General features: G+C 45.1%; 1 protein-coding gene across 1 annotated transcript; it reads left to right on the forward strand.

Moving 5' to 3' along the window:
• Positions 1-1500: 1500 nt before the first annotated feature.
• On the forward strand, positions 1501-9699 carry SEM1 (SEM1 26S proteasome subunit). The gene is made up of 3 exons (XM_077490746.1): positions 1501-1679; positions 6098-6191; positions 9474-9699. The coding sequence occupies exons 1-3, from the start codon at positions 1601-1603 to the stop codon at positions 9514-9516; spliced, it is 216 nt and encodes a 71-aa protein (XP_077346872.1). The 5' UTR covers positions 1501-1600; the 3' UTR covers positions 9517-9699.
• The last annotated feature ends 17637 nt before the right edge of the window (positions 9700-27336 follow it).

Raw genomic sequence — 27336 nt, forward strand, 5'->3', positions numbered from 1 at the left:
GCTATCACCACCAACTGCTATCACCACCAACTGCTATCACCACCAACCACTATCACCACCAACCCTTACCATCACCAACTGCTATCCTCACCAACCACTATCACCACCAACCGCTATCACCACCAACCACTTAGTACTACCACCAACTGCTATCACCACCAACCGCTATAACCACCAACCATTATGCCCACCAACCACTACCACCACCAACCACTACTACTACCACCAACTGCTATCACCACCAACCGCTATAACCACCAACCATTATGCCCACCAACCACTATCCCCACCAACCGCTATCCCCACCAACCGCTATCCCCACCCAACCACTACCACCACCAACCACTATCCCCACCAACCGCTATCCCCACCAACCGCTATCCCCACCCAACCACTACCACCACCAACCACTATCCCCACCAATCGCTATCCCCACCAACCGCTATCACCACTAACCGCTATCACCATCAACCGCTATCACCACCAACTGCTATCGCCACCAACCACAATCACCACCAACCGCTATACTTTTTATATTGTAAAGCGCTCCGTAAATTGCTGGCGTATATAAATCCTGAATAATAATAATAATAATAATCACCACCAACTGCTATCACCACCAACCGCTACACTATACACCGCTCCTAAACCGCCCCTGCCACTGAAATCAATAAGCAGCGCCGCCGAAGCGCTGCCCATTGACGCTTTTTGTGCGCTTTTAACCTTTTGTTAACCCATTCTCTGTGTGCCTTCAGTGTAAAAGGAGTCTTTAAGAGGCCTTCCCCTCACGTTGGGAGGTTTCCATAAACATCCTGCTGTGTCTTTGGAACAAAAGTAATGTCCCCAATGATACAGGCAGCAGCAAAAAAAGTGTTTTAAACCTTTGCTACTCTATTAAAAAATAAAATTGAAAAACGCAACGGTTTTAAACTTTGCCCATCCAATATTTATTTTATTTTTTTAACTAGAGCACATTTAATCCTTTCTAATCTATTCAAATCCAAAGGGAAAAATGGCAGGTTTTTTTTAAAACCTTTCTTACCCTATCCAAAACTAATAAAAATGGCAGTTATTTCAAACCTTTATACTCTATTTATATTGAAAAATGGCAGTTATTTTAAAACTTCCCTACTTTCTCCAAACATTAAAAAAAAAAAAAGAAAAGTTGAGCTTTCCCCAATCTCCACACACATACATGTAATCTTATTACTCAGGTTGTGCAAGTAACAGAGACAAGTATAAAAATATAACAATAAGAGTGAAGTGAAGGGCTTGGGCCCTGCATTCTCCTGTTGATTGGTGATCTCCTCCTCATTCACTTCTACTGACACTCCTGAACACGTGACCCCCTCTCAGTCCGTTCGGCCTCCAATCCCCAGCGCGTGCGCACTGCAGCCTTCTACTCCTCTTCCGCCAACCACCGCGTCGCTCTCCTCCTTCCGCCATCCACGCCGACGCGTGCGCAGTGCGTCCCTCGCACCTTCCGCCAACCAAAGAGCCGCTCGTGCGTGCCGACGCGTCATTTCCGTTTCCGCTCTCAGTTCGGTCCGGTTCTTTCGGTGTGTTTTTTGTGGAGAGTACCCGGTGCTCGGTGTTCGGGATGACAGCAGAGAAGAAGCCGCAGGTGGACCTGGGTCTGCTGGAGGAGGATGACGAGTTCGAGGAGTTCCCGACAGAAGGTGAGAGGAAGAGGGGGATGGGAAGGCCGCCATGACTCAGAAGTAGTGTGTGGAGGGGGGGGAGGGGAGATTCATGGCTGTGTGTGGAGAGCTGAGTCCTTGTGTACAGTGCACACCAGAGCTGGGATTCTCTTGTAGGGGAGAGTAAGAAGACATATTAGAGCGTTTGTTGCTGTCTGTGTCCCCATTGGGGAGATTTCTCTTCGCTTCCTGCCTTGGTGACACAACAGGAAGTGATAGGAATATGACCGGTGTCCTCCCCACCTCACCCTCCGGGCGCATAGCACTTCCCCTCCACCTTCTGTTTTGGTGACCCCAAAAAAATGCACATTTTAGGCCTGAAGATTAGCCACCCCCTCACCCGATGGGATATCATTAAGGAAAGCCGAGGCCCCGGAGAATACAACGGGGGGAGTTCTCATTAGCAGCGTCTTATCAAGGCCAAATTTTCAGTTTGAAAAAATGGTAACCTTTTCCTGACACTTGTTGCTTAAAAGTTCAGATCTGTATTTTTTGCTAGAAAGTTACTTAGACCCTCAAACCATTTTTTATATATATATATCATTTTTTTTTCTTTTTAATATTTTTTTTTTCCGCATAGACCCTGGAGAATAAAATGGCGATCGTTTGAAATATTTTTTATCACACGGTATTTCTGCAGCGGTTTTTCAAACTCAATTTTTTTTTTGAGAAAAGATACACTTTCATGAATAAAAAAAAAAGGACTAAATAGTAGTTAGCTGGATTTTTTTATTTTTTTTGTTTACAATTTGAAAGATTAACTTAGGTCGAGTAACTAGATACCTAACATTTCACGCTTTAACCACTTCAGCCCTGGAAGGTCTTACCCTCCTTAAAGACCAGCCCATTTTTTGCAATACGGCACTGCGTCGCTTTAACTGACAATTGTGCGGGTCGTGCGCCAACCAAAATTGACATTTTTTCCCCACAAATAGAGCTTTCTTTTGGTGGTATTTGATCACCTCTGCGGGTTTTATTTTTTGCTCTATTAAAAAAAAAAAAAAAAATATATATATATATATATATATATATATATATATATTCAATTTTGAAAAAAACTGTGTGTGTGTATATATATATATATATATATATACCGTATTTTCCGGTGTATAAGATGACTTTTTACACTAAAAGCAAACATCCAAAAAGTGGGGTTTGTCTTATACGTCGGGTATAAAGCAAAGCCGTCTTGTATGCAAGCCGCCCGCTGCATAGCATCCCTCTGGATGCTTACTGAATGTGCGGTAATACTGTATACACCGCTGAGCCAATCCTGGCAAGCGATGTATTCTATTAGAGAATACAAAGCCTGCTCGGATTGGAGTAACCACCTCTGCCAATCTGAGCAGGCTACATACGGTAGCCTGCTCTGATTGGCTTTGAGAGTCAGAGGCGCAGGCTGATGATGTTACAGCCCCTGCCAATCCGAGCAGGCTTTGTATTCATTAATAGAATACATCGCTCGCTGTGATTGGCTTAGCGCGGTATACTGTGAGACAGTGTTAACTGTTACACAAAGCGCTACTGAACATACAGCATTACCGCACATCCAGCAGGCTGACACACTGGTCGGAAGGGGGGTCGTCTTATACGACAAGTATACCACAATCCAACATTTAAAATGGATGATTAGGGGGTCGTCTTATCTGCCCAGCCGCCTTATACGCTGGCAAATACGGTGTATGTGTATGTGTATGTGTATGTGTATGTGTATGTGATATATATATATATATATATATATATATATATATATATATATATATATATATATATATATATATATATTATAGTAATCATCTCACAAAAGTGAGTGCACCCCTCACATTTTTGTAAATATTTCATTATATCTTTGACAACACTGAAAAAATGACACTTTGCTACAATGTATAGTAGTGAGTGTACAGCTTATATAACAGTGTAAATTTGCTGTCCCCTCAAAATAACTCAACACACAGCCATTAATGTCTAAACCGCTGGCAACAAAAGTAAGTACACCCCTAAGTGAAAATGTCCAAATTGGGCCCAATTGGCCATTTTCCCTCCACGGTGTCATGTGACTCGCTAGTGTTACAAGATCTCAGGTGTGAATGGGGAGCAGATGTGTTTAATTTGGTGTTATCGCTCTCACTCTCTCATACTGGTCACTGGAAGTTCATAATGGCACCTCGTGGCAAAGAAAAAAAGAATTGATGCTCTACATAAAGATGGCCTAGGCCAGTGATGGTGAACCTTTGGTCCCCAGATGTTTTGAAACTACATTTCTCATGATGCTCAATAAGGATGAGCTCAGGTGTGTTCGCATGGTCCACATGCAGAGCCCACCAGGAAGTCGGCGCAGCGCTGCGCTAATCACAGGCAGTGAGACTTTGTCCCGATGCGCGGCTGCAGAGATCGGGCAATGTCTCGCTGCCTGTGATTAGCGCAGCGACTCCCTGGCGGGCTCCGCATGTGGACCATGCAAACACAACTGAGCTCATCCCTAATGCTCAATTACACTGCAGAGTACGTGAGCATCATGGGAAATGTAGTTCCAAAATATCTGGGGTGCCAAGTTTCACCATCACTGGCCTAGGCTATAAGAAGATTACCAAGACCCTGAAACTGAGCTGCAGCACGGTGGCCAAGACCATACAGCGGTATAACAGGACAGGTTCCACACAGAACAGGCCTCTCCATGGTCCACCAAAGGAGTTGAGTGCACATTTTACATTACACTCGTCCAGTCTTACTTTAGACAGAGAAGAAGATGGATATATGGAAAATGATGGAAATTTAGCGCTGATAGTTCCTTTTTTTTTTTTTTTCCTTGTGTGGGCCGCGTGGCTGTGGACAGAAATTATTTAATTTTATAAAACTTATTTCTTATTTTTTTGGCATAATATTTGATTTGACACAAAGAGCTAAATCTTCTAATGCGTTGAGCTGTTTTGTTTTTCTGGTGGAAGTAGGTGTGAAGGTAAGATTTCCTGTTTATACACGTTAACAAATGGCTTTCCTCATTACATCTCTTTGAATGGATGATTACATCCTCCCCTGCTGAACAAATCAGAAAATTGTGCCGACAGACCCAAACTTGGGAGTGTGCGCTGCCAGCGGACTGTCATTGGTGGGTCTTAGTCTTTGTCTAACACACCCCAGAGCCGTGCCCTGAGTCCCCACTAATCCCAAAATATACACGTGGGAAATTTCACTTTCAGTAATAGAATAGAAGATACAATTGTATTAAAGTGTATACAAATACAACAAAACATAATTACTCCAATTAAAGTGGAACTCTGTTTCAACTACACAATGTTGTCAAAAGTATTCAGACTCCTGCCTTGACACACACACATGAACTTTAATGGCATCCCAGTCTTAGTCCGTAGAGTTCAATATTGAGTTGGCGCACCCTTTGCAGCTATAACAGCTTCAACTCTTCTGGGAAGGCCGTCCACAAGGTTTAGTAGTGTGTTTATGGGAATGTTTGACCGTTCTTTCAGAAGCGCATTTGTGAGGTCAGGCACTGATGTGGACGAAAAGGCCTGGCTTGCAGACTCGGAACACATTCGAGATGAATTAGAGCAAGCGGGTTGAGTTCAGGACTCTGTGCAGGCCAGTCAAGTTCCTCCACCTCAGACTCGCTCATCCATGTCTTTCTGGACCTTGCTTTGTGCACTGGTCCAATTCATTTGGTGGAGAGGGGATTATAGCGTGGGCTTGTCCTTCAGGGGTTGGGCTTGGCCCCTTGACTTTATGGACCATGTGTTTTTTTTTTTTTTTTTTTTGTGCAGAAACGCACTAGAGTCCATTTAACATGGTTCCCTATGGGACATGTTCACATCTTATGCTTTTTTTTTTAGCCGTTGCATTTTTGGAAAGGGTCTGGACTTTTTTTAAACACAAAATAGTGCATTTTTGGGATCAATAGACTTCAATGGAGAAGCTGTAGAAAAGTATGTAATGCAATTTGAGACTTTTATTCTACCCAACAACAAATTGACCCCCCATAAAAATCATAAAAGCAACATGCTTCAAAACGGGTGTGCAAAAAATGCAAAACGCACTGCAGAAAGGGGTCAAAAGCAAACTGCATAGATGTGAAGCGAGCCTCATAGCGGCTCCATGTTGGAGTCTTGACATCAACCCCCCCCCCCCCCCTCTCTCAAAGGGGTCATGATAACTTCGTCCCTAGCCCTGGTGTTCAGACTAATGAGAGATGGCGCTCACATGATTTCTATTATTGCATCAAAATTAAGGTGATTTGAAATATTTAAAAAAAAATAAGTAATACATGAAAGTTTTGTTTTAGGAAGTTCTTTCGATGCTGTTGTATTGCCAGGGGCTCGCTTTACAGCTGCTTTGTCTGCTTTATTATTGAGAACTGGGTGTAAAATGTTTTTGTACCTCACTTTCAGACTGGACAGGCTGTGACGAGGATGAAGATGCTCACGTCTGGGAGGATAATTGGGATGATGACAATGTAGAGGATGACTTCTCTAATCAGTTAAGGTAATGGAAGCTTTGTGTGCTATTTTCGTCTGTAGGAGATTGTAGCGGTTTTCCTTAGAGGGGTGATGGAATAGTTTATAAAGAATGAAATATAAAGTGATACAATTATAAAAAAAAAATACATGCTAGAACCTTCTCCCTCTATGCCGTCATTCACATTGGATTCAATGTGAATGAGGGGTAAAGGGATTAGTAGATCACCAAAGGTATGAGGCCAGCCCTCTAAATGATTGAGATTAGGGGTTTCCAATGTTACTACTATACTACACCATACAAAGACATTTTAGATAATTGTGCCCTTCCACCATTGTGGTACCCGTTTGGGCCATTCTCTGTTTCAGGATGACTGTATCCCTGTCTACAAAGACAGCTCCATTGAGACAATGGCGGGTGATTTACTAAACCTGGAGCACACAGGATCTGGTGCAGCTGTGCATAATTAACCAATCAGCTTCCAACTTCAGCTTGTTCAATTAAGCTTTGACAATACCGTTGTTTACAATGTGCCTGTACACACAGGCGAGTAAATAAGTGCAAAAAAAAGGAAAAAATCTGCGTTCCAGGTCAGTACCGTATTTCTCATTCCATAAGACGTACTCCCCCCCCCCACCCCCAAAAAAAATGGGGGGGGGAGGATGTCTGCGCCTTATGGAGTGCATATTGGCCAGTACCAGGCTGGCCATGCACAATAGCGTGCAGCGGCCATCTTTTTGGCCCCAGCAGCGCAGATGATATAGAAGAAGGCAGCCTAGGAAGCTTTGCATTGCAGCAGGTGAGTAGGCCCATTGCACGGATGCTCACCTGCTGCTGCAAAATTAATGGCGTACCTGCGTAGGTCGCTGCCTCCCTCTGAGTCCCTCGCCTTGGCAAACGGTGAGCGCCTGGGAAAGGGTGAGGCATTGGAGGACACGCCAGCCCAGCCACCCACCGCAGAATATTTTTTTCTTATTTTTCTCCTCTAAAAACTAGGTGCATCTTATGGAGTCAGATGCAATCTTTTTTTTTTTTTTTTTTTTTTTTTTTTTTAAGGTGATTAAAAAACAAATAAATGACTAAATTTGTAAAAGACAATGTGGTGGTTCGATAAAGCTATTGCGCCTTTTTTCTGGTGTTGATCCCTCGTGTTAATGTATGGCCCCAAATTCCTGAAGCTTTTTTTTTTTTTCACTTCTGACAGCAACTCATGCACCCATCTCGGATAAAGTCCGGCACTTTTACATTGTGTCACATTGAATACACCAAATGTAAAAATGAAGCTAATTAAGACCCAACTTTGTTTTGGCGTACAGCAAGAAAAAGCTCTGATTTCAAAAAAGTGTCTCGCATGTAATCTATAAAAGTGACGCAGCGTGAGCCAAATGTCAATACAAGTTATAGACCAGAATATGAATTTGGCGCATGCTGCAGCGCTTGTAGAATGCATGTGAGACGCTTTTGCCAAATCTGCCTGCACCAGTCTTTATGAATTCCAGGAAATGCGTCTTCATGTAATCTTTCTCTATGAAACATTTACAGTACATCATTTGTAGACTCCATTATGTTTATCGTAAAATCTCATCAATAAATTCTGAAGTATTGCATTTCTATTGCTTCTATAGTGCATTCCTATGGAGCAATCTACAGACACTTCTAAAGCCCTGGAGTGTGTTGTTTCAGCTTCTGTGCTTATTGCTAGGCCCCAGCTGTCACTGATATTTGGCGGTTCCGGCACTAGTGCTGGCGGGTGTCCACAGAAGCTGCCGAGTCCAGGTGCCATCATAGAAAAATGACAGCCGGGCAGAACTTTCGTTCCAAGGGGATGTCACATGACATCCTCCCGAAACGCGCCCTGTGGGTACGATCTGTCGCCAGATGATCGAACGCTATATAGGCCAGTTGCTGGTACTTTGTGATTGCTGTGACCAATCACAGCAGATCACAGGACAGTTGTAAACAATAGATGGCTTCCTTTCATGCCATCCATTGTGTACAATTGTGTTGCTAGCTGTGATTGGCTGCAGTCATCACATGATACAGAAGGGCAGTCGCAGCCCATCTGTACCATATGATTTGCTGCGGCTAATCATGACAATACTAACTGAATCGGTTTCATTCAGTAAAAATCGTTGCTTATACCAATGAAATTCATTGATATAAGCAATTGCAATGTGTAAAAAAAATAAAAAAATCACTTCCCTAGTATAGTACAGTGTTATACTAACACTGTACTGCTCTGGTCACAGTGTGTGACAAAAAAAATTGTAGGGCAAAATTTTGGGTTGTGCGTGCTCATCTGACCATTTGCTAGTATATGTCTGGTATTTATAATAAAACGACCAATCCAGTACAAGCTTTCTCTCTGTGGCTTGTCACTTTTACTGGATATGTAATGCTGATCGTTCTCATTAATGAATAAACAAAACCCGCTGTGTTATGGAAACAAATGTCTCTGCTCATTATTCTTTGCACTGGATGACCTGGATAAGATTTGTAGTATCTTTGTGGAAGTCTTCCGGGGCTAATTATGGCATTAATACCGTATCAGACACATCCACCGAGATTACAATGAAATAGAATAAACTATAAAGTGATTTTGTAGCAGCCTACCAATTTTTCTAATGACACCTTCCTGACCTAGGGTGACAATGCTCACTCACTGGATTGTATCAGTGGAGGGGCAGCGTTGTCACCCAAGGACAAGAAGTGTGATAGGGCTATAGTACACCTCCCCATTTCCTTAAAGCGTTTAACCCCAAAAAACAAACCAAAAGGATCCTGTTCCTTTAAAATATGTTATACAGCAGAGTGCTTGTGCTGTCATTTGGCCCCCTGTATACCCTGAAATACCTGGCTGAACCTGCCTGACTATACTCTCCCCTCTGCAAACTAACCACTATAATCATGGCTGCTAAACCCTGACATCGTGTCCATTTGCATGATTCTGTAAGCCGCAGCCCTGCTATCTGCAGCTCTTTTTTTTTTTTCTTTTTTTTTTGTCTGTATTTTTTGTTTATAGCTCTAAAAGTAATACCACTAAAAGAAAGCTCCTATTTGTGGGAAGGGAAGTGACATACATTTTAATTTGTGTATGGCATTGCATGACAACGGAATTGTCAGTTAAAGTAATGCAGTGCCATATCGCTAAAAAAATGGCCTGGTTATGAATGGGGGTAAATCTTCTGGAGGTCAAGAGGTTAAAAAAAAACCTCAAACACACAGAATCAAGAATATCAAATTTGTGGTTGACTGATGTAATTGATCAGGATTTTGAATTTGCATTCTAAACACTTTTTTGTCTTTCAGGGCGGAGCTAGAAAAACACGGATACAAGATGGAGACGGCGTAGCGGAGGAGCATTACAACTCTTTGTTAGCCATGTATAATTTTTTGTTTTCCTTTTGTGTTTTACAATAAATATTTTGTTGTTCTTCTGTAAAGTGGTTTAGCAGTTCATTGCCACAAACTGCTCTGGTGTTACCACAAAGATGTATTTATACTTTGTTTAATAAAGACTTAAGGATTGCTGCAATACGATTGGACATTCATGAGAAACTAAGCCAACAAAAATTAGTTTTTTGTATGAAAGTCAGCTTTAAAGTAGAACTAAAGGCATTTTTTTCCCCCATTTTTGGATGGAGAAAGGGAGGATTATAACCCCTGTCAGATAACTTTTTGCCACTTTTTGTCCCATTGTGGAAATTTCCCTTCACTTCCTGTCCTATAGCCAAATGGTGGCGCTCTCTGTGATTACTGTGTCTTTGGGACATTGCTTATCACAGATTGGGGTAAAGAGCCAAACGGTGGCTTTTTGCCACGTGATCAGCTGTGTCCAATCATTGATAATCGGGGCACTGATTATCAGTGCAGCCTCAATAGTGCTGCCAATCAGTGGCCATCAGTGCACAAATTACCTGTTTGCAAACTTTTATAACAAACTATTAAAAAATAAAAAAATTTGCAAAAAAAAAAAAAGCCCAGTGGTGGCTAAATACCACCAAAACAAAGCTCTATTTTTGTGCAAAAAATTCTAAAAATGTCATATCTGTACAGTGTTGCATGACTGCGCCATTGTCATTCAAAGTGACAGCGCGGAAAGCTGAAAATTGGCCTGGGCAGGAGGGGGTGAACGTGCTCAGCAGGCAAGTGGTTCAGTTAAAGGGAAATTGTACAAAATGTTTGTTATTTTTCCTTCCTAAGAAGTGCATACAATATGCAGTGCATCCAGAAAGTATTCACAGCGCTTCACTTTTCCCTCATTTTGTTCTGTTGCAGCCTTATTCCAAAATGTATTACATTAATTTCCCCAAAATTCTTCAAAAAATACCCAAAGAAGTTTGTTTGAAATATTTGCAAATTTATAAAAAATAAATAAAAATCCCATGTATATTAGTTTTCACAGCCTTTGCTCAATACTTTTGTTGAAGCATCTTTGTCACCAATTACATCCTCAAGTCTTTTTGAGTGTGATTCTACAAGCTTGGCACACCTATTTTTGGCTGTTTTCTCCCATTCTTCTTTGCAGGACCTCTCAAGCTCCATTGGGTTGGATGGGGAGTGTCGATGTACAGCCATTTTCAGATCTCTCCAGAGATGTTCAATCAGGTTCAAGGCTGGGCTCTGGCTGGGCCACTCAAGGACATTCGCAGAGTTGTTCCGTAACCACTCCTTTGTTATCTTGGCTGTGTGCTTAGTGTCATTGTCCTGTTGGAAGATGAAACTTCACCCCAGTCTGAGGTCCAGAGCACTCTGGAGCAGGTTTTCATCAAGGATGTCTCTGTACATTGCTGCATTCATCTTTCCCTCGATCCTGACTAGTCTCCCAGTTCCTGCGCCTGAAAAACATCTCCACCCAATGATGCTGCTACCACCATGCTTCACTGTACTGGTGGTTTTGGCCAGGTTATGAGCATTGCCTGGTTTTCTCCAGACATTACGCTTGCCATTCAGGCCAAAGAGTTCAATCATTGTTTCATCAGACCAGAGAATTTTGTTTCTCATGGTCTGAGAGTCCTTCAGGTGCCTTTTGGCAAACTCCAGACGAGCTGTCATGTGCTTTTTACTGAGGAGTGGCTTCTGTCTGGCCACTCTACCATACAGGCCTGAATGGTGGAGTGCTGCAGAGAGAGTTATCCTCCAGCATTTCTCTGTGGAGAGAGCTCTGTCAGAGTGACCAATCGGGTTCTTGGTCACCTCCCTGACTAAGGCTCTTCTCCCCTGATCGCTTAGTTTGGCGGGGCGGCCCGCTCTAGGAAGAGTCCTGGTGGTTCCAAACTTCTTTCATTTACAGATGATGGAGGCCACTGAGCTTATTGGGACCTTCAATGCTGTAGAAATGTTTCTGTACCCTTCCCCAGATCTGTGTCTCCATGCAATCCTGTCTCTGAGGTCTACAGACAATTCCTTGGATTTCATGGCTTGGTTTGTGCTCTGACATGCACTTTTAACTGTGGGACCTTATTTAGACAGCTGTGTGCCTTTCCAAAACGTGTCCAATCAAATGAATTTACCACAGGTGGACTCCGATCAAGTTGTAGAAACATCTCAAGGATGATCAGTGGAAACAGGATGCACCTGAGCTCCGTTTTTGAGTGTCATGGAAAAGGCTGTAAATACTTATGTACGTGGGATTTTTTTCCTTTTTTATTTTTAATAAATTTGCAAAGATTTCAAACAAACTTCTTTCCCATTGTCATTATGGGGTATTGTTTGTAGAATTTTGAGGAAAATAATTTATTCAATCCATTTTGGAATAAGGCTGTAACATAACAAAATGTGGAAAAAGTGAAGCGCTGTGAATGCTTTTGGATGCACTGAACAATGCTTGTTGGTGTCATATTTTTTTTTTACTATAGGCTTACAAATGCATTTTTTTTTTCTTTTAAATACTGTATCTGTACCTGACAATTACAGTATTGAATAGATCATCCTTTCTACCTTCAAGTTGAAGTGCCATCTGCAGGCTGGCCATGCACGGGTCAAGCGGATTGAAAAGGGATAATGCCTCTATTCCCTCATCAATTTATTTGATGGGAATAAGGTGAATTTCTCCCACTGAGTTCTATTCTGACAGTGGGGAGACTTCCCTGCTCTCAGAATACATTGATCAGCGCCACCGGGCTATAGACTTGATCGACTTGTTTACAACGGCTTGACCATACATGGATTTTAATCCATGTATGGCCAGCATTAGTTTGTCAGGGATGCCTCCAACCTGTATATGCTAAAGCTGGCAATAGTGATGACGTGTTTTGAGAACAACTCTGATTTGGTTCTTGATAGCCAGGGAGTTCTGAAGTTGTGACAGTCAGCAGTGAGAGGCACTAGCCACTCCAAAGTGTTGGCTCTTAAAGATGAGACATTATTTATTTTTCCCCCAGTGTTGGGAGCATTAACTAACTACTTTCCGCCGGCCTATTGCTAAATGACGGCTGAGCAGGAGCTCTCCTATCCTGTCCCACGACATCCTCCCAGTCATGTGCCCTGGTTGCAATCTGTCGCCCGCTGTGTCCAGCGGATATAATGGATCACTGTACTGGGTGCTGCTAATGTGACTGCTGTGACCAATCACAGTGATCACATGACAGTTGTATGTAATGAATGACTTTCTTTCATAGTTATTCATTGTGTACTATTGTGTTGTCTGTGATTGGTCACAGTGATCACATGGAACAGACAAGGCCAATCATTCCATCTGTACCATGTGATGGCTGTGGCCAATCGGCATCCAAATCGTACACAATGAACGGATGCCTTTCATAAAAATGATTGCTTATAACTATATCATTATAGTGTGTGGTAAAAATTAAATAAAATAAAATCCTGATCACTTTCCCAGAGTAGTATAGTGTCAGTATCGTAAAACTGCACTGGGCACAAGTATGTAAAAAAAAAAAATATGTGAAAAAAGGAAATTGCAAAAAATGTTTTTTGTGTTTTACTTACGGTTTCCAGTAAGTCACCACCACCCCAGTCAATATGGTGATGCTGTACTGCTCTGGTGAATTGTTTAAAAAAAAATTACATTTCATTTCTTCATTTTCCAAAAGATTCTGACAAAAAATTACAACTTAAAAAAAAAAAACAAAAAAAAAAATTGCCATTCCTCCTCAAATTCCTTGGGTGCTCTACTTTCCAAACTTGGGTTATTTGGGGGGTATTTGTACTGTCCTGGTGTTTTATGCCTCAGGAATTAAGATAGTCAGTACATCAGGATTGATAAGTTTCCAGATAAAATATTCTCATAGTTTAAGGACTCTGTGACTTTCCTACAGACTAAACAATATGCAGTAAAACCTTGAATTGTGAGCAAAATTTGTTCCAGAAACATGCTTGGAATCCAGAGCACTTGTATATCAAAGTGTAGCAATATGGTTACATTTAATGACAGTATAACATTTAGCAACTCACATGGTTGATGATTAAAAGAGGCACATCTATGTATGCAGGCATCCAGGGTAAAGCTGTTCACATAGACCAGTGATGGTGAACCTTGGCACCCCAGCTGTTTTGGAACTACATTTCCCATGATGCTCCTGCACTTTGCAGTGTAGTGGAGCATCATGGGAAATGTAGTACCAAAACATCTGGGGTGCCAAGGTTCCTCATCACTGATATAGACCATCCCCCGCACCGCTGTCGGTCTGCAATCGTGACCGGGAAGATTACTCTGCAGTAGAATGATCTGAAAGTGAGGCTTGAAGCTCAGTGTGGAAGGGAGGATGCCGATGGTGGTGAGGAGGATGGTCTATGTTGACAGCTTTACCCCGGATGCCTCCATACTTAGATGTGTGCCTGTTTTAATCATCAACCATGTGAATTGCTAAATGTTGTACTTTCATTAAATGTAACCGTATTGCTACACTTAGAGGCGCCTCTCTTCTCTTTTATACTCAGATCTGACACAACGCTACTTGTATATCAAGTCAACATGTACAGTGGTGTGAAAAAGTGTTTGCCCCCTTCCTCATTTCCTGTTCCTTTGCATGTTTGTCACACTTAAGTGTTTCGAAAACATCAAACCAATTTAAACAATAGTCAAGGACAACACAAGTAAACACAAAATGCAATTTGTAAATGAAGATGTTTATTATTAAAGGTGAAAAAAAATCCAAACCATCATGGCCATGTGTGAAAAAGTGATTGCCCCCTAAACCTAATAACTGGTTGGGCCACCCTTAGCAGCAACAACTGCAACCAAGCGTTTGCGATAACGTGCAATGAGGCTTTTACAGAGTCCTGGAGGAATTTTGGCCCACTCATCTTTGCAGAATTGTCCTAATTCAGTTACATTAGAGGGTTTTCGAGCATGAACGGCCTTTTTAAGGTCATACCACAACATCTCAATAGGATTCAGGTCAGGACTTTGGCTAGGCCACTCCAAAGTCTTCATTTTGTTTTTCTTCAGCCATTCGGTGGTGGACTTGCTGGTGTGTTTAGGATCATTGTCCTGCTGCAGAACCCAAGTTCGTTTCAGCTTGAGTACACGAACAGATGGTCGGACATTCTCCTTCAGGATCTCTTGGTAGACAGCAGAATTCATAGTTCCTTTTATCACGGCAAGTCTTCCAGGTCCTGAAGCAGCAAAACAGCCCCAGACCATCACACTACCACCACCATATTTTACTGTTGGTATAATGTTCTTTTTATGAAATGCAGTGTTCCTTCTACGCCAGATATACTTGGACACACACCTTCCAAAGAGTTCCACTTTTGTCTCATCGGTCCACAGAATGTTGTCCCAAAAGTCTTGGGGATCGTCAAGATGTGTTGTGGAGAAATTGAGACAAGCTTTGATGTTCTTTTTGCTCAGCAGTGGTTTTCTCCTTGGAACTCTGCCATGCAGGCCATTTTTGCCCAGTCTTTTCCTGATGGTGGAGGCATGAACGCTGACCTTAACTGAGGCAAGTGAGGCCTGCAATTCCTTGGACGTTGTTGTGGGGTCTTTTGTGACCTCTTGGATGAGTCATCGCTGCTCTCTTGGGGTAATTTTGGGCGGCCGGCCACTCCTGGGAAGGTTCACCACTGTTCCATGTCTTCGCCATTTGTGGATAATGGCTCTCACTGTGGTTCGCTGGATTCCCAAAGCTTTGGAAATGGCTTTATAACCCTTTCCAGACTGATAGATCTCAATTACTTTCTTTCTCAATTGTTCCTGAATTTCTTTGGGTCTCCGCATGATGTGTAGCTTTTAAGGATCTTCTGGTGGACCTTACTGTGTCAAGCAGCTCCTATTTAAGTGATGCCTCGATTGTGAACAGGTGTGGCAATAATCAGGCCTGGGTGTGGCTAGAGAAATTGAACTCAGGTGTGGACAACCACAGTTATAGTATGTTTTAACAAGGGGGGCAATCACTTTTTCACACAGGGCCATGATGGTTTGGATTTTTTTTCACATTTAATAATAAACACCTTCATTTACAAATTGCATTTTGTGTTTACTTGTGTTGTCCTTGACTATTGTTTAAATTGGTTTGATGTTCCGAAACACTTAAGTGTGACAAACATGCAAAGGAACAGGAAATGAGGAAGGGGGCAAACACTTTTTCACACCACTGTATTTTAAAATGTTGCTTGTCTCACTCAACACTCTCAAACCAAGATTTTAATGTGCACTGATTTGGGTTATTTTCACCAAAGAAATGTAGCAAATACAATTTGGCCTAAAGTTATGAAGAAAGAATATTTGAAAAATTTTGAGAACAGAATATGAATTTTCTCTTATATTCACTGACCGACACGGCTCCTCTCTGTACAAAGTGGGTTTGTTAGCCTGCCACTAGGAGAAACTAGGCAAAATTGTAACAATACACAGAATTGTCAGTCCCGCCCAGGGGGCAGACCCTGTGCTAACAACCCTCCCTGCTGCCACAGCAGCTTCAGTTTTAATTTGCCTAGTGAAGGAGAATGACCTAGGAACCCTGGAGGCCCTTCGGTCCATTTTTTTGATGCAGGACTTATATTTTTGCGCTAGATGAATGATCCTGTGATCTTCTATCAACTGTCGGCTGGGTGACAGGCTGGTTAAGTTATTCTTGTAGTCCCCCCAGTCCGGCCATCGAGCGTGCGCAGGCCGCAGCTACGGCTCGGCAGGCCACGTCATGCCTCAGCTCCAGAGGTGGTCAGCGAGCTTCAATGCTCCGGGGGTATACATATGACCGGGCTACTGATGTCTGGATCACAGTATACCGGGCCAGCAGTCACCCTGTAACTGCGCAGGAGTGGGTCTGTGATGGAATGTCTCGCAGCTCTTCAGGACTGGTAAGTACGGCTCTCCCTGCTTCGGTGGGGTTGAGCAGCTGGTCATTCCCTGCGAGGTCGATTTGGGGGCCACCTCACCTCCCTCTCTTCTCTCCCACATCCCTATCTCCCCCCGACACAGAACGCCTCAGGGTGGGGAGTCTGGCCCTAGGAGCCACCCCAGCCAGCGGCAGCCGGAGGGTGGGACCTTCACTGTCCTAAGTCCCCTTTTAGGTGGCAGACAGGGTAGGGTCAGCATGGCTTCAGATGGTGTTTCTTCCCCCAATATACAGGCTATTACAACCGGGTCACCTGCGGATGGCGCTGTGCCCATGGACACTCTGACGGTGGTCCTTAATTCATTTGTTGCTAAAATGGAGGCGGTGCATGGAAGGAAAGGTGCGCTAAAAGCCCCTGCCCCCCCGTCTTCTGGGGAGAGCTCTGATGCAGACTCAGGCCCTGCTGCGGCTGGTGACCCCTGCTCTGACCTATCAGACGAGGCTGACCATTCGGACAGTGGGGATGATTCCCAGTCCGGGCGTGACAAAGTGCTTGTTGGAGCACTTATCACAGCTGTGCGTAATACCCTGAAGATCCAGGAGCCAGCGGCTCCCTCTGCTGATGTATTGGTCCCTTTTGGGTCCAGCAAGCCAGCACGTTCACCTAAGGAGTTCCCGTATTTGATTTTGACAAGTTCATCTACAGGGAATGGGGTCGCCCGCAAAGGACCTTTCGGTCCCCAAAAAAATGACGGTGCGTTACCCCTTTGGGGAAAGCCTTCTCAAGAAATGGTTGGCTCCTCCAGTCATGGACCCCCCAGTATCCAGGTTGAATAAAGTAACCACGATCCTGGTAGAGGGGACTCCTGCATTCAAGGATCCCACAGACAGGAAGGCCGAGGCAGTGGCTCGTTCCTTGTTTACAGTTGTGGGGTCCGCCATACGACCAGTACTGGCATCTGCACTTGTGTCACAGACACTGACTGAGTGGGCAAAACTTTTGCACCGCGTATTGGGAGAGCAGAAGGCTTCTCCTGTCTGCGTGGAATTGGCAGACCAACTAGTGGCCTCAAGTACGTTTGTGACGCGTCCCTGGATACTCTCCCTTTGTTATGGGCTTCAGTGTCAGCTGTGGTGCTGAGGCGCCTGATTTGGTTAAAATGCTGGTCTGCTGTCCAGGCATCTAAAAAAAGCCCTGACGGATCTTCCCTTCCTTGGCGACCGTCTCTTTGGAGCCTCATTGGATGACATTATTAAAAATGCCACGCGTGGTAAGAGTACCCTACTCCCGCAAGCCAGGAAGCCTAAGGAGCCACACCGCAGGCAAGGGCCCTCTTTTTCCACTCACAAACGGCTTTTTTGTCCGACCGGGGCTTCGGCGAAGCGACGCCCATGGACGGACCAAAGCGTCCCTGGCATCACAAGATTAGCAAGCCTGCAACAAAAAGTGCTACCGCATGAAGGATTGCCCCCACCCCTATCTCAGGTGGGGGGCCGTCTTCGGGAGTTTGCAGCCAGGTGGTCTTCTCGACTGTCCGACTGATGGGTTTGCGATCTGATTTCCTCAGGCTACAAGATAGAGTTCCTCTCTTGGCCACAGACAAGATTCTTCCCCTCCAGCATACCCGTATCCCCGGATTGCCGGGTGGCCCTCTTGGGGGCAGTAAGGGACTTGCTGAGTTGTGGGGTGGTGGTACCAGTTCTGGATTCGGAACGCTTCCAGGGATTCTATTCAAATCTACTTGTAGTTCCCAAGAAGGAAGGGGTACGTCCAATATTGGACCTAAAAGCCCTCAGTCACTTTGTAAAAGTGCAGAGGTTCAGAATGGAATCAGTTCGCTCAGTAGTCGCTGCACTCCATCATGGGGACTTCCTGGCATCTTTGGACATCTAGGACATACCCATATGTCTGCGGCATCAAAAGTTTCTGTGATTTGCAGTTGGGGAAGCCCACTATCAGTTTGTGGCTCTACCATTTGGCCTGGCGTCAGCCCCCCCCGAGTCTTTACCAAGGTATTGGCTCCAGTTTTGGCATTGCTGTGACAGTGCGGGATCGCGATCGTAGGATATCTAGATGATCTCCTCCTGAGGGCATCTTCCGCCTCAGAGTTAGAGGAGGATGTTGCGATCACCATGCAGACTTTGCAAGAATTTGGGTGGCTGTTGAACCTAAAGAAGTCGGTGGTTGTACCACCCAGCATCTGGAGTACCTAGGCTTGCTGGACTCCAGGGAAGCGAGAGTCCTTCAGACAAAGTGCAGGCTCTCAGGTCCGCAATGAAGCTGCTGAGGAACCGCGAGCGGTCATCGCTTTGCTTTTGCATGCGAGTCCTGGGACTCATGGTGGCCGCCTTTGAGGCCGTGCCGTATGCCCAGTTCCACACCACAGTCTTGCAGAAAGAGATTTTGTCAAAATAGGACAAATCTCCGTTGTCCCTGGATCGTTCGATCAAGGTGAGCCAGTCAGTCAGAGACTCCCCGATATGGTGGCTGAGATCCCCGGTGTTCCAGTCAGGAAAACCATTCCTACCTCTACAATGGACTGTGATCACAACGGACGCCAGCCTATCCGGCTTGAGTGGAGTGATGGGAGTTCAGTTGGCTCAGGGCCTCTGGTCGGCGGAATCCAGGTTGCCGATCAATCTGCTCAAATTGAGAGCGATCGGGCTGTGCCTCTCCACATGGTCCATGAGACTGAAAGGACGTCAGATCAGGATCCAGTCAGACAATGCCACTGCAGTGGCATGTTTCAATCACCAAGGGGGGACAAGAAGTTCAGCCGTGGCACGGGAGATCACTCACAAACTTCGGTGGGCAGAGCGACACGTACCGGCCCTGTTGGCCATTTACATTCCTGGAGTGGAGAACTGGCAGGCGGACTATTTAAGTCGCCAGATGCTGAACCCAGGAGAATGGGAGTTGCATCCGGAGGTATTCAGGTCACTGTGCCTGAGGTGGGGCACACCAGACGTGGATTGGCCTCCCGTCTGAATCGAAAGGTGCCAAGATTCGTGTCCAGGACAAGAGATCCGTGGGCAGACACGTCAGACGCGCTGTTGGCTCTGTGGAATCAGTACCAGCTGATATATGCTTTTCCTCTGCTAAAACTATTACCACGTCTGTTTCGCCGAGTAGAAGCCGAAGGGATCCCAGTGATACTGGTTGCTCCAGATTGGCCTCAGCGTCCTTGGTACAGGGACCTGGTGCGCCTGGTGGCGGACGCTCCCTGGCGATTGCTGTTGCGAGAAGACCTTCTGTCTCAAGGTCCGATTCTCCATCCTGCTTTACCATCACTGGTTTTAACGGCATGGCTATTGAGAGCCAGGAGTTGGGGTCTGTCGGACTCAGTGATCTCGACTATGTTGAAAGCACGAAAATCTTCCTCACGGAAGATCTATCATTGTATCTGGAAGGCCTACAGCTCCGTGTGTGAGGAGAGAGGTTGGCATCCGCGCTCCTTTTCCATGTTCAGGATCCTGCTGTTTCTTCAGCAAGGAGTAGACCAGAAGTTGGCTTTAAGCACCATTAAAGGGCAAATTTCAGTTTTGGCGTCTCACTCGCTGGTGAGAACGGCCCACTCCACAAGGGCAATCGGAACGTCTTGGGCCTTCCGACAGCAAGCTTCTGTCGCTCAGGTGTGTAAGGCGGCGACCTGGTCGTCTGTCCCCACGTTTACCAAGTTTTACAAGGTAGATGTCAGTGCATCGGCTGATGCCTGTTTTGGCCGCAAAGTCTTGCAGGCGGCCGCGTAGTTGTGTTGGAATATGCAAATAGCCTTTTTTTTCCGTTTTTTCAGTAAAAACACAGTACTGTTGTGCTAAGTGCGCTGTTGCATTACTTCCGCAGTTTGATGCGGTTTTTGGGTAATTAGTCCGGTTGAGGGTACCCTGATTTTTGTGGTGGATTTTCCACGCACTGTTGTTTTTTTGTGGGTAAAGTTTCACTAGTTCCCACTTGCCATGGTGGATGTAGCGTTATGCTGTGTTTTCCCAACCCTCATTTTGGCACTGCTTGGGGACGAATCCAGGTTGCCGATCAATCTGCTCAAATTGAGAGCGATCGGGCTGTGCCTCTCCACATGGTCCATGAGACTGAAAGGACGTCAGATCAGGATCCAGTCAGACAATGCCACTGCAGTGGCATGTTTCAATCACCAAGGGGGGACAAGAAGTTCAGCCGTGGCACGGGAGATCACTCACATACTTCGGTGGGCAGAGCAACACGTACCGGCCTTGTTGGCCATTTACATTCCTGGAGTGGAGAACTGGCAGGCGGACTATTTAAGTCGCCAGATGCTGAACCCAGGAGAATGGGAGTTGCATCCGGAGGTATTCAGGTTACTGTGCCTGAGGTGGGGCACACCAGACGTGGATTGGCCTCCCGTCTGAATCGAAAGGTGCCAAGATTCGTGTCCAGGACAAGAGATCCGTGGGCAGACGCATCAGGCACGCTGTTGGCTCTGTGGAATCAGTACCAGCTGATATATGCTTTTCCTCTGCTAAAACTATTACCACGTCTGTGTCGCCGAGTAGAAGCCGAAGGGATCCCAGTGATACTGGTTGCTCCAGATTGGCCTCAGCGTCCTTGGTACAGGGACCTGGTGCGCCTGGTGGCGGACGCTCCCTGGCGATTGCTGTTGCGAGAAGACCTTCTGTCTCAAGGTCCGATTCTCCATCCTGCTTTACCATCACTGGTTTTAACGGCATGGCTATTGAGAGCCAGGAGTTGGGGTCTGTCGGACTCAGTGATCTCGACTATGTTGAAAGCACGAAAATCTTCCTCACGGAAGATCTATCATTGTGTCTGGAAGGCCTACAGCTCCGTGTGTGAGGAGAGAGGTTGGCATCCGCGCTCCTTTTCCATGTTCAGGATCCTGCTGTTTCTTCAGCAAGGAGTAGACCAGAAGTTGGCTTTAAGCACCATTAAAGGGCAAATTTCAGTTTTGGCGTCTCACTCGCTGGTGAGAACGGCCCACTCCACAAGGGCAATCGGAACGTCTTGGGCCTTCCGACAGCAAGCTTCTGTCGCTCAGGTGTGTAAGGCGGCGACCTGGTCGTCTGTCCCCACGTTTACCAAGTTTTACAAGGTAGATGTCAGTGCATCGGCTGATGCCTGTTTTGGCCGCAAAGTCTTGCAGGCGGCCGTGTAGTTGTGTTGGAATATGCAAATAGCCTTTTTTTTCATTTTTTTTCAGTAAAAACACAGTACTGTTGTGCTAAGTGCGCTGTTGCATTACTTCCGCAGTTTGATGCGGTTTTTGGGTAATTAGTCCGGTTGAGGGTACCCTGATTTTTGTGGTGGATTTTCCACGCACTGTTGTTTTTTTGTGGGTAAAGTTTCACTAGTTCCCACTTGCCATGGTGGATGTAGCGTTATGCTGTGTTTTCCCACCCCTCGTTTTGGCACTGCTTGGGGACGTCCCACTTTGTACAGAGAGGAGTTGTGTCGGTCGGTGAATATAAGAGAAATTAGGATTTTTTGTACTCACCGTAAAATCCTTTTCTCTGTAATTCACCGACCGACACAGTACCCACCCCTCCTTTTCTCTACGTTATACTGCATGTTGATGTACTGAAGCTGCTATGGCAGCAGGGAGGGTTGTTAGCACAGGGTCCGCCCCCTGGGCGGGACTGACAATTCTGTGTATTGTGTTACAATTTTGCCTAGTTTCTCCTAGTGGCAAGCTAACAAACCCACTTTGTACAGAGAGGAGCTGTGTCTGTCGGTGAGTTACAGAGAAAAAGGATTTTACAGTGAGTACAAAAAATCCTGTTTTTTTGTTTTGTTTTGTTTTTTTCATAATGTTCAGAATGTTTTTGTTTTTATATATATATAAAAAAAAAAAAAAGCCCAGTGGTGATTAAATACCACCAAAAGAAAGCTCTGTCTCAAAAAAAATAAAATAACCAACTGTATTTATTGGCGTATAACCCTCACTTTTTCACCATAAAAATTGGGCGCAAATAGCGTATGCGTGTTATACGCCAATACTTCAATTTTAGCTGCCTCAGAGGGGACAGGGAGGGGGGCGAGCGCCGTCAGATTGCATACAGTTATAATCTCCTGTTTACTTGGTGACCTCTGTAATAGGAAGTCTTGTCTCCTGGGCTGCCACTGTCTATCATAGGTGATTCTCACTGTATGTAATCTGTCGTCATTTGTCCTGCCCCCCTCCCTGTCCTTTCTAGGCTGCAGATGGGCATTGATCAGACTGCACTGATGACAATGGGGAGACTGCTGCACTGATGGCAATGGTGAGGCTGCATTGGTGGCACTTGTGAGGCTGCAGATGGGCAGTGATCAGGCTGTATTTATGGCAATGGTGAGGCTGCAGATGGGCAGTGATCAGGCTGTATTTATGGGAATGGTGAGGCTGCAGATGGGCAGTGATCAGGCTGTATTTATGGCAATGGTGAGGCTGCAGATGGGCACTAACCCTTATTTTGGTTCAAAGTTCCTTATTTAAAATTTAAGTTTTTTTCCTGAAACTCCCCTCTTAAAATGAATGTACGTGTTATACACCAATAAATATGGTAATTGTCATTCAAAGTGTGATAGCACTGATAGCTGAAAAATAGTCTGGGCTGGAAGTGGGTGAAAGCGTCCGGTATTAAAGTGGTTAATACAATACACAGATTAATGGCAAGAAAAGGTTAATTCTCACTTCCCAAACAATACTTATTGTTCTTTACTCCCCCACCACTTAAGCTGCCAGGAACAGGAGACATTGACCTATTATATACTGTAGACTACAAGTCATTAATGGTTTAACATGAGATGCCATTACTGCCTAGTGATTGGCCTAATGCACTCTCATGCTTTTCTATACGTGAAATTACCAGTTGCTTTCCTGCCAGCTGGCAGGGGAGCAAAGGAAAGGTATGTACACTATATTACCAAAATTATTGGGATGCCTGCCTTACACGCACATCAACTTTAATGGCATCCCAGTCTTAGTCCGTAGGGTTCAATATTGAGTTGTGCCGACCTTTGCAGCTATAACAGCTTCAACACTGCTGGGAAGGCCGTCCACAAGGTTTAGGAGTGTGTTTATGGGAATGTTTAACCATTCTTCCAAAAGCGCATTTGTGAGGTCAGTCTCACTGGATGAGAAGGCCTGGCTCGCAGTCTCTGCTCTAATTCATCCCAAAGGTGTTCTATCACGTTAAGGTCAGAACTCTGCAGGCCAGTCAAGTTCCTCCACCCCATCTATGTCTTTATGGACTTTGCTTTGTACACTGATACAAATCTTTTGGTGAAGGGGGAGATCATGCTATGGGGTTGTTTCTCAGGGGTTGGGCTTGGCCCCTTCGTTCCAGTGAAGGGAACTCTTAAGGTGTCGGAATAGCAAGACATTTTGGACAATTTCATGCTCCCAACTTTTTTGGAACAGTTTTGGGATGGTTCCAACTTGACTGCACACCAGTGCAAAAAGTAAGGTCCATAAAGAGATGGATGAGCGAGTTTGGGGTGGAGGAACTTGACTGTCCTACACAAAGTCCTGACCTCAACCTGATAGAACACCTTTGGGATGAATTTGAGCGGAGACTGCGAGCCAGGCCCTCTCATCCACATCAGAGCCTGACCTCACAAATGTGCTTCTGGAAGAATGGCCAAACATTCCCATAGACCAGTGACACAAGGTTTAGGGGTGTGTCTAGGGCAGTGATGGCGAACCTTGGCACCCCAGATGTTTTGGAACTACATTTCTCATGATTTTCAACTACACTGCAGAGTGGGTGAGCATCATGGGAAATGTAGTTCCAAAACATCTGGGGTGCCAAGGTTCGCCATCACTGCCCTAGACACACCCCTAAACCTTGTGGACAGCCTTCCCAGAAGAGTTGAAGCTGTTATAGCTGCAAAGGGTGGGCCAACTCAATATTGAACCCTACGGACTAAGACTGGGATGCCATTAAAGTGGTTGTAAACCCTTACAAACCACTTTGACCTACATGTAAGCCTAGATTAAGGCTTAGCTGTAGGTCCAAGAAATATCTCCTAAACCTACACGGTTTAGGAGATATTTGCCGAAAGACAGGCACTGCTGTCTACGGCACATGCGCGGGAGTGACATCATCGCCGAATGACATCGGCGGAGCAGCGAGACCCACCGAGAAGATAGTTGCTCCGGACTACAGGGGACAGCGGTGACTTCGCTGGCTCCTGTGTCAGGTAAGTGACACATAATGGGCTACTATGCGATGCATAGTAGTCCATTATGCTTTACCTTTGCACGGATTCAAAGAGGAAGTAAACTCATCATGGTTTACTTCCTCTTTAAAGTACATGTACATGTAAAGGCAGGCGTCCCAATACTTTTGGTAATATGGTGTACCTGCCTTTCCTTTGCTCCCCTGCTAGCTGCTGGCAGGAAAACAGCTGGTAATTTTGTGTATGGAAAAGCATGAGATTGCATTAGGCTGGGCCAACTCAATATTGAACCCTACGGACTATGACTGGGATGCCATTAAAAGCAGGCGTCCCATTACTTTTGGTAATATAGTATACCTATCTTTCCTTTGCTCCCCTGCCAGCTGCTGGCAGGAAAACAGCTGGTAATTTCACGTATGGAAAAACGTGAGAGTGCATTTGGCTGGGCCAACTCAATATTGAACCCTACGAACTAGGACAGGAGTCTTCAAACTACGGCCTTCCAGTTGTTCAGAAACTACAATTCCCATCATGCCTAGTCATCATGCCACTCCAAAGACATACTGGTAGGTTAATTGGCTTCTGTCCAAAAAATTGGCCCTAGTGTATGAATGGGGACCTTAAATTGTGGGCTCCTTGAGGGTAGGGACCGATGTAAGTGTGCAATGGATAGGGACAATTGTAGACACTCACTCAGATTGAACTGGATGGACTGGTGTCTTCATTCAACCTTACTAACTATGTAACTATGTAGTCATGTCTGTGAATTTCAGAGTTTCACAATGCCTCATGGGACGTGTAGTTCCACAACAGCTGGAGGGCCGTAGGTTGGAGATCCCTGGACTAGGATGTCATTAAAGTTCCTGTGCGTAAAGGCAGGCGTCCCAATACTTTTGGTAATACAGTGTATGTGCTTCTACCCTAAGCACGGTGCAGTAGCCCGCCATGCAATCGGTATTCCATAATGGAAACTGGAAGCAAATCCAGTAGACTATCCTTTGTGGGCATTTCAATGTTATCTTTTTAATTTCTCCTGCAGCGCAACTTTAAGAACCAATATTTTGTTGTATCTTTTGCGCGTTTATCTAAATTACTTTGCCCATTTCTGATGCTGAGCACAGGAAAGAAAAAAAAAAAGTGTTACCTCGTCATCCAGCGTGGGCTACGTGTGTCGACTGACAAGTTCACGGCAACAATTGTCACCTGAAATAGCATGCCAGGAAACTGAGTGTAACCTGTGGAGAAATAGATGGGTCGGAATTTTGCAATGAAATTATCTGCAGTGTTCTTGGGGACACATACCTCTATCTGCACTTCAATTACCCTCGTCTATAACCTCCATTAAGAGAGAGGAAAAAAAAATAAAAATGAAGGATATCAAGAAGCTCTCGATGGGGTCGTTTGGCTGTAAATTCTTGACAGGCTCAACCTTTGACGCAGATCTATATTCCATCCTTGTGGTCGCGCTCGCTGATTGCTCTTTGCGATTCCTAAGGAGCGATCTTCGAAAAACTGGCTGGCTAATGAAAGCTGAATTGGTCCCACCGCCGTTTAGCTCAGCGGGTTAAAGTTGGGGGAAAAAAGAAGAAAAAAATCTAATTTATCGGAGAACGGGGTGGAGGGGTGAAGCTGTAAGGAAGATGATGAAACGACAAGAAAATAAGGGCGGAGGGGATCTTTATTGTAGGAAACGAGCGGATTTCGCGTTACCGTTTCTCCTTCATTAAACGCTTGCCCTGCTACTGCTGTGCTTAATTTTCCGTATTTATTAGCACTATTATGATTACTGTGCGGTTAAACAACCGGCTGCATCCATAGGCCTATGAAAATATGCTCTGGTTTCTTTTGTAATATATAAAAATATTTCCGCGGATGGAAGGCTACGATGAGACATTTAAAGAACATCAAGCAACTGATAACATCAATCTACTGCTAATGCTGTCCAGGGAACACTGCAGCTATGCTAAACCTGGAGATTGCTCTCAATTTACTTTTAAAAACAGATAATTTGGAGATTGCATTGCTTATCTAGAGCTGGAAATGCTATTTAAAGTTGAACCCTGGGCAAATGACAAAATATACAGATGAACCGCATACACTGTATCACCAAAAGTATTGGGACACCTGCCTTTACACACACATGAACTTTAAAGCGGCTGTATAGTCCTTTTTCTAACTTTTACCTACAGGTAAACCTATAATAAGGCTTACCTGTAGGTAAAAATAATATCTCCTAAATCTGTACGGTTTAGGAGATATTCCCCTCGCAATGAGCCGCTGACTTCAGCGGCGCATGCGCACAGGGGATTCTCAGCTTAAAGTCCGGCAGAAGCCAGACCCTGCCGGGAAGAAAACTCCCGCACGGGAGTGATGGCATGTGAGTGGCCGGAGCCGCGATACCCATAATACATGCTAAGGGAACATGTCAGCTCCCTCAGCGTGGACTGAATGAGATTCCGTCGCCTCATTCTAAGGTAAGTATTTCATAATGAGCTAGTATGCGGTATACCCCGCCCGCAGACCCCGACAACCAACGGCCAGGGTTGTCGGGAAGAGGCCCTTGTCCTCATCAACATGGGGACAAGGTGCTTTGGGGTGGGGGGGGCGCTCGCTCGTCCCCCCCTTTCCTGGCCGGCCGGGTAGCGTGCTCGGATAAGGGTCTGATATGGACCTGGGGGGGGACCCCCACGCCGTTTTTTCGGCGTAGGTATTTCCCTTTAAGTCCATACCAGGTGACGGGGCCAGCGACGCTTCCCTCGCGTGTCCTGGCTACCTGGAG

This window comes from Lithobates pipiens, unplaced genomic scaffold (assembly GCF_037356315.1).
Source record: "Lithobates pipiens isolate NorthernLeopardFrog02 unplaced genomic scaffold, aLitPip1_a1.2 Scaffold_19, whole genome shotgun sequence".
Classification (NCBI taxonomy): Eukaryota; Metazoa; Chordata; class Amphibia; order Anura; family Ranidae; genus Lithobates; species Lithobates pipiens.

Bases quoted from the DNA above. Each gene is read 5' to 3' on its own strand.
- SEM1 (XM_077490746.1), top strand. From the start codon at position 1,601: ATGACAGCAGAGAAGAAGCCGCAGGTGGACCTGGGTCTGCTGGAGGAG. The intron at 1,680-6,097 runs GTGAGAGGAAGA...CCTCACTTTCAG, and splicing joins CGAGGAGTTCCCGACAGAAG to ACTGGACAGGCTGTGACGAG. The intron at 6,192-9,473 runs GTAATGGAAGCT...TTTGTCTTTCAG, and splicing joins GACTTCTCTAATCAGTTAAG to GGCGGAGCTAGAAAAACACG.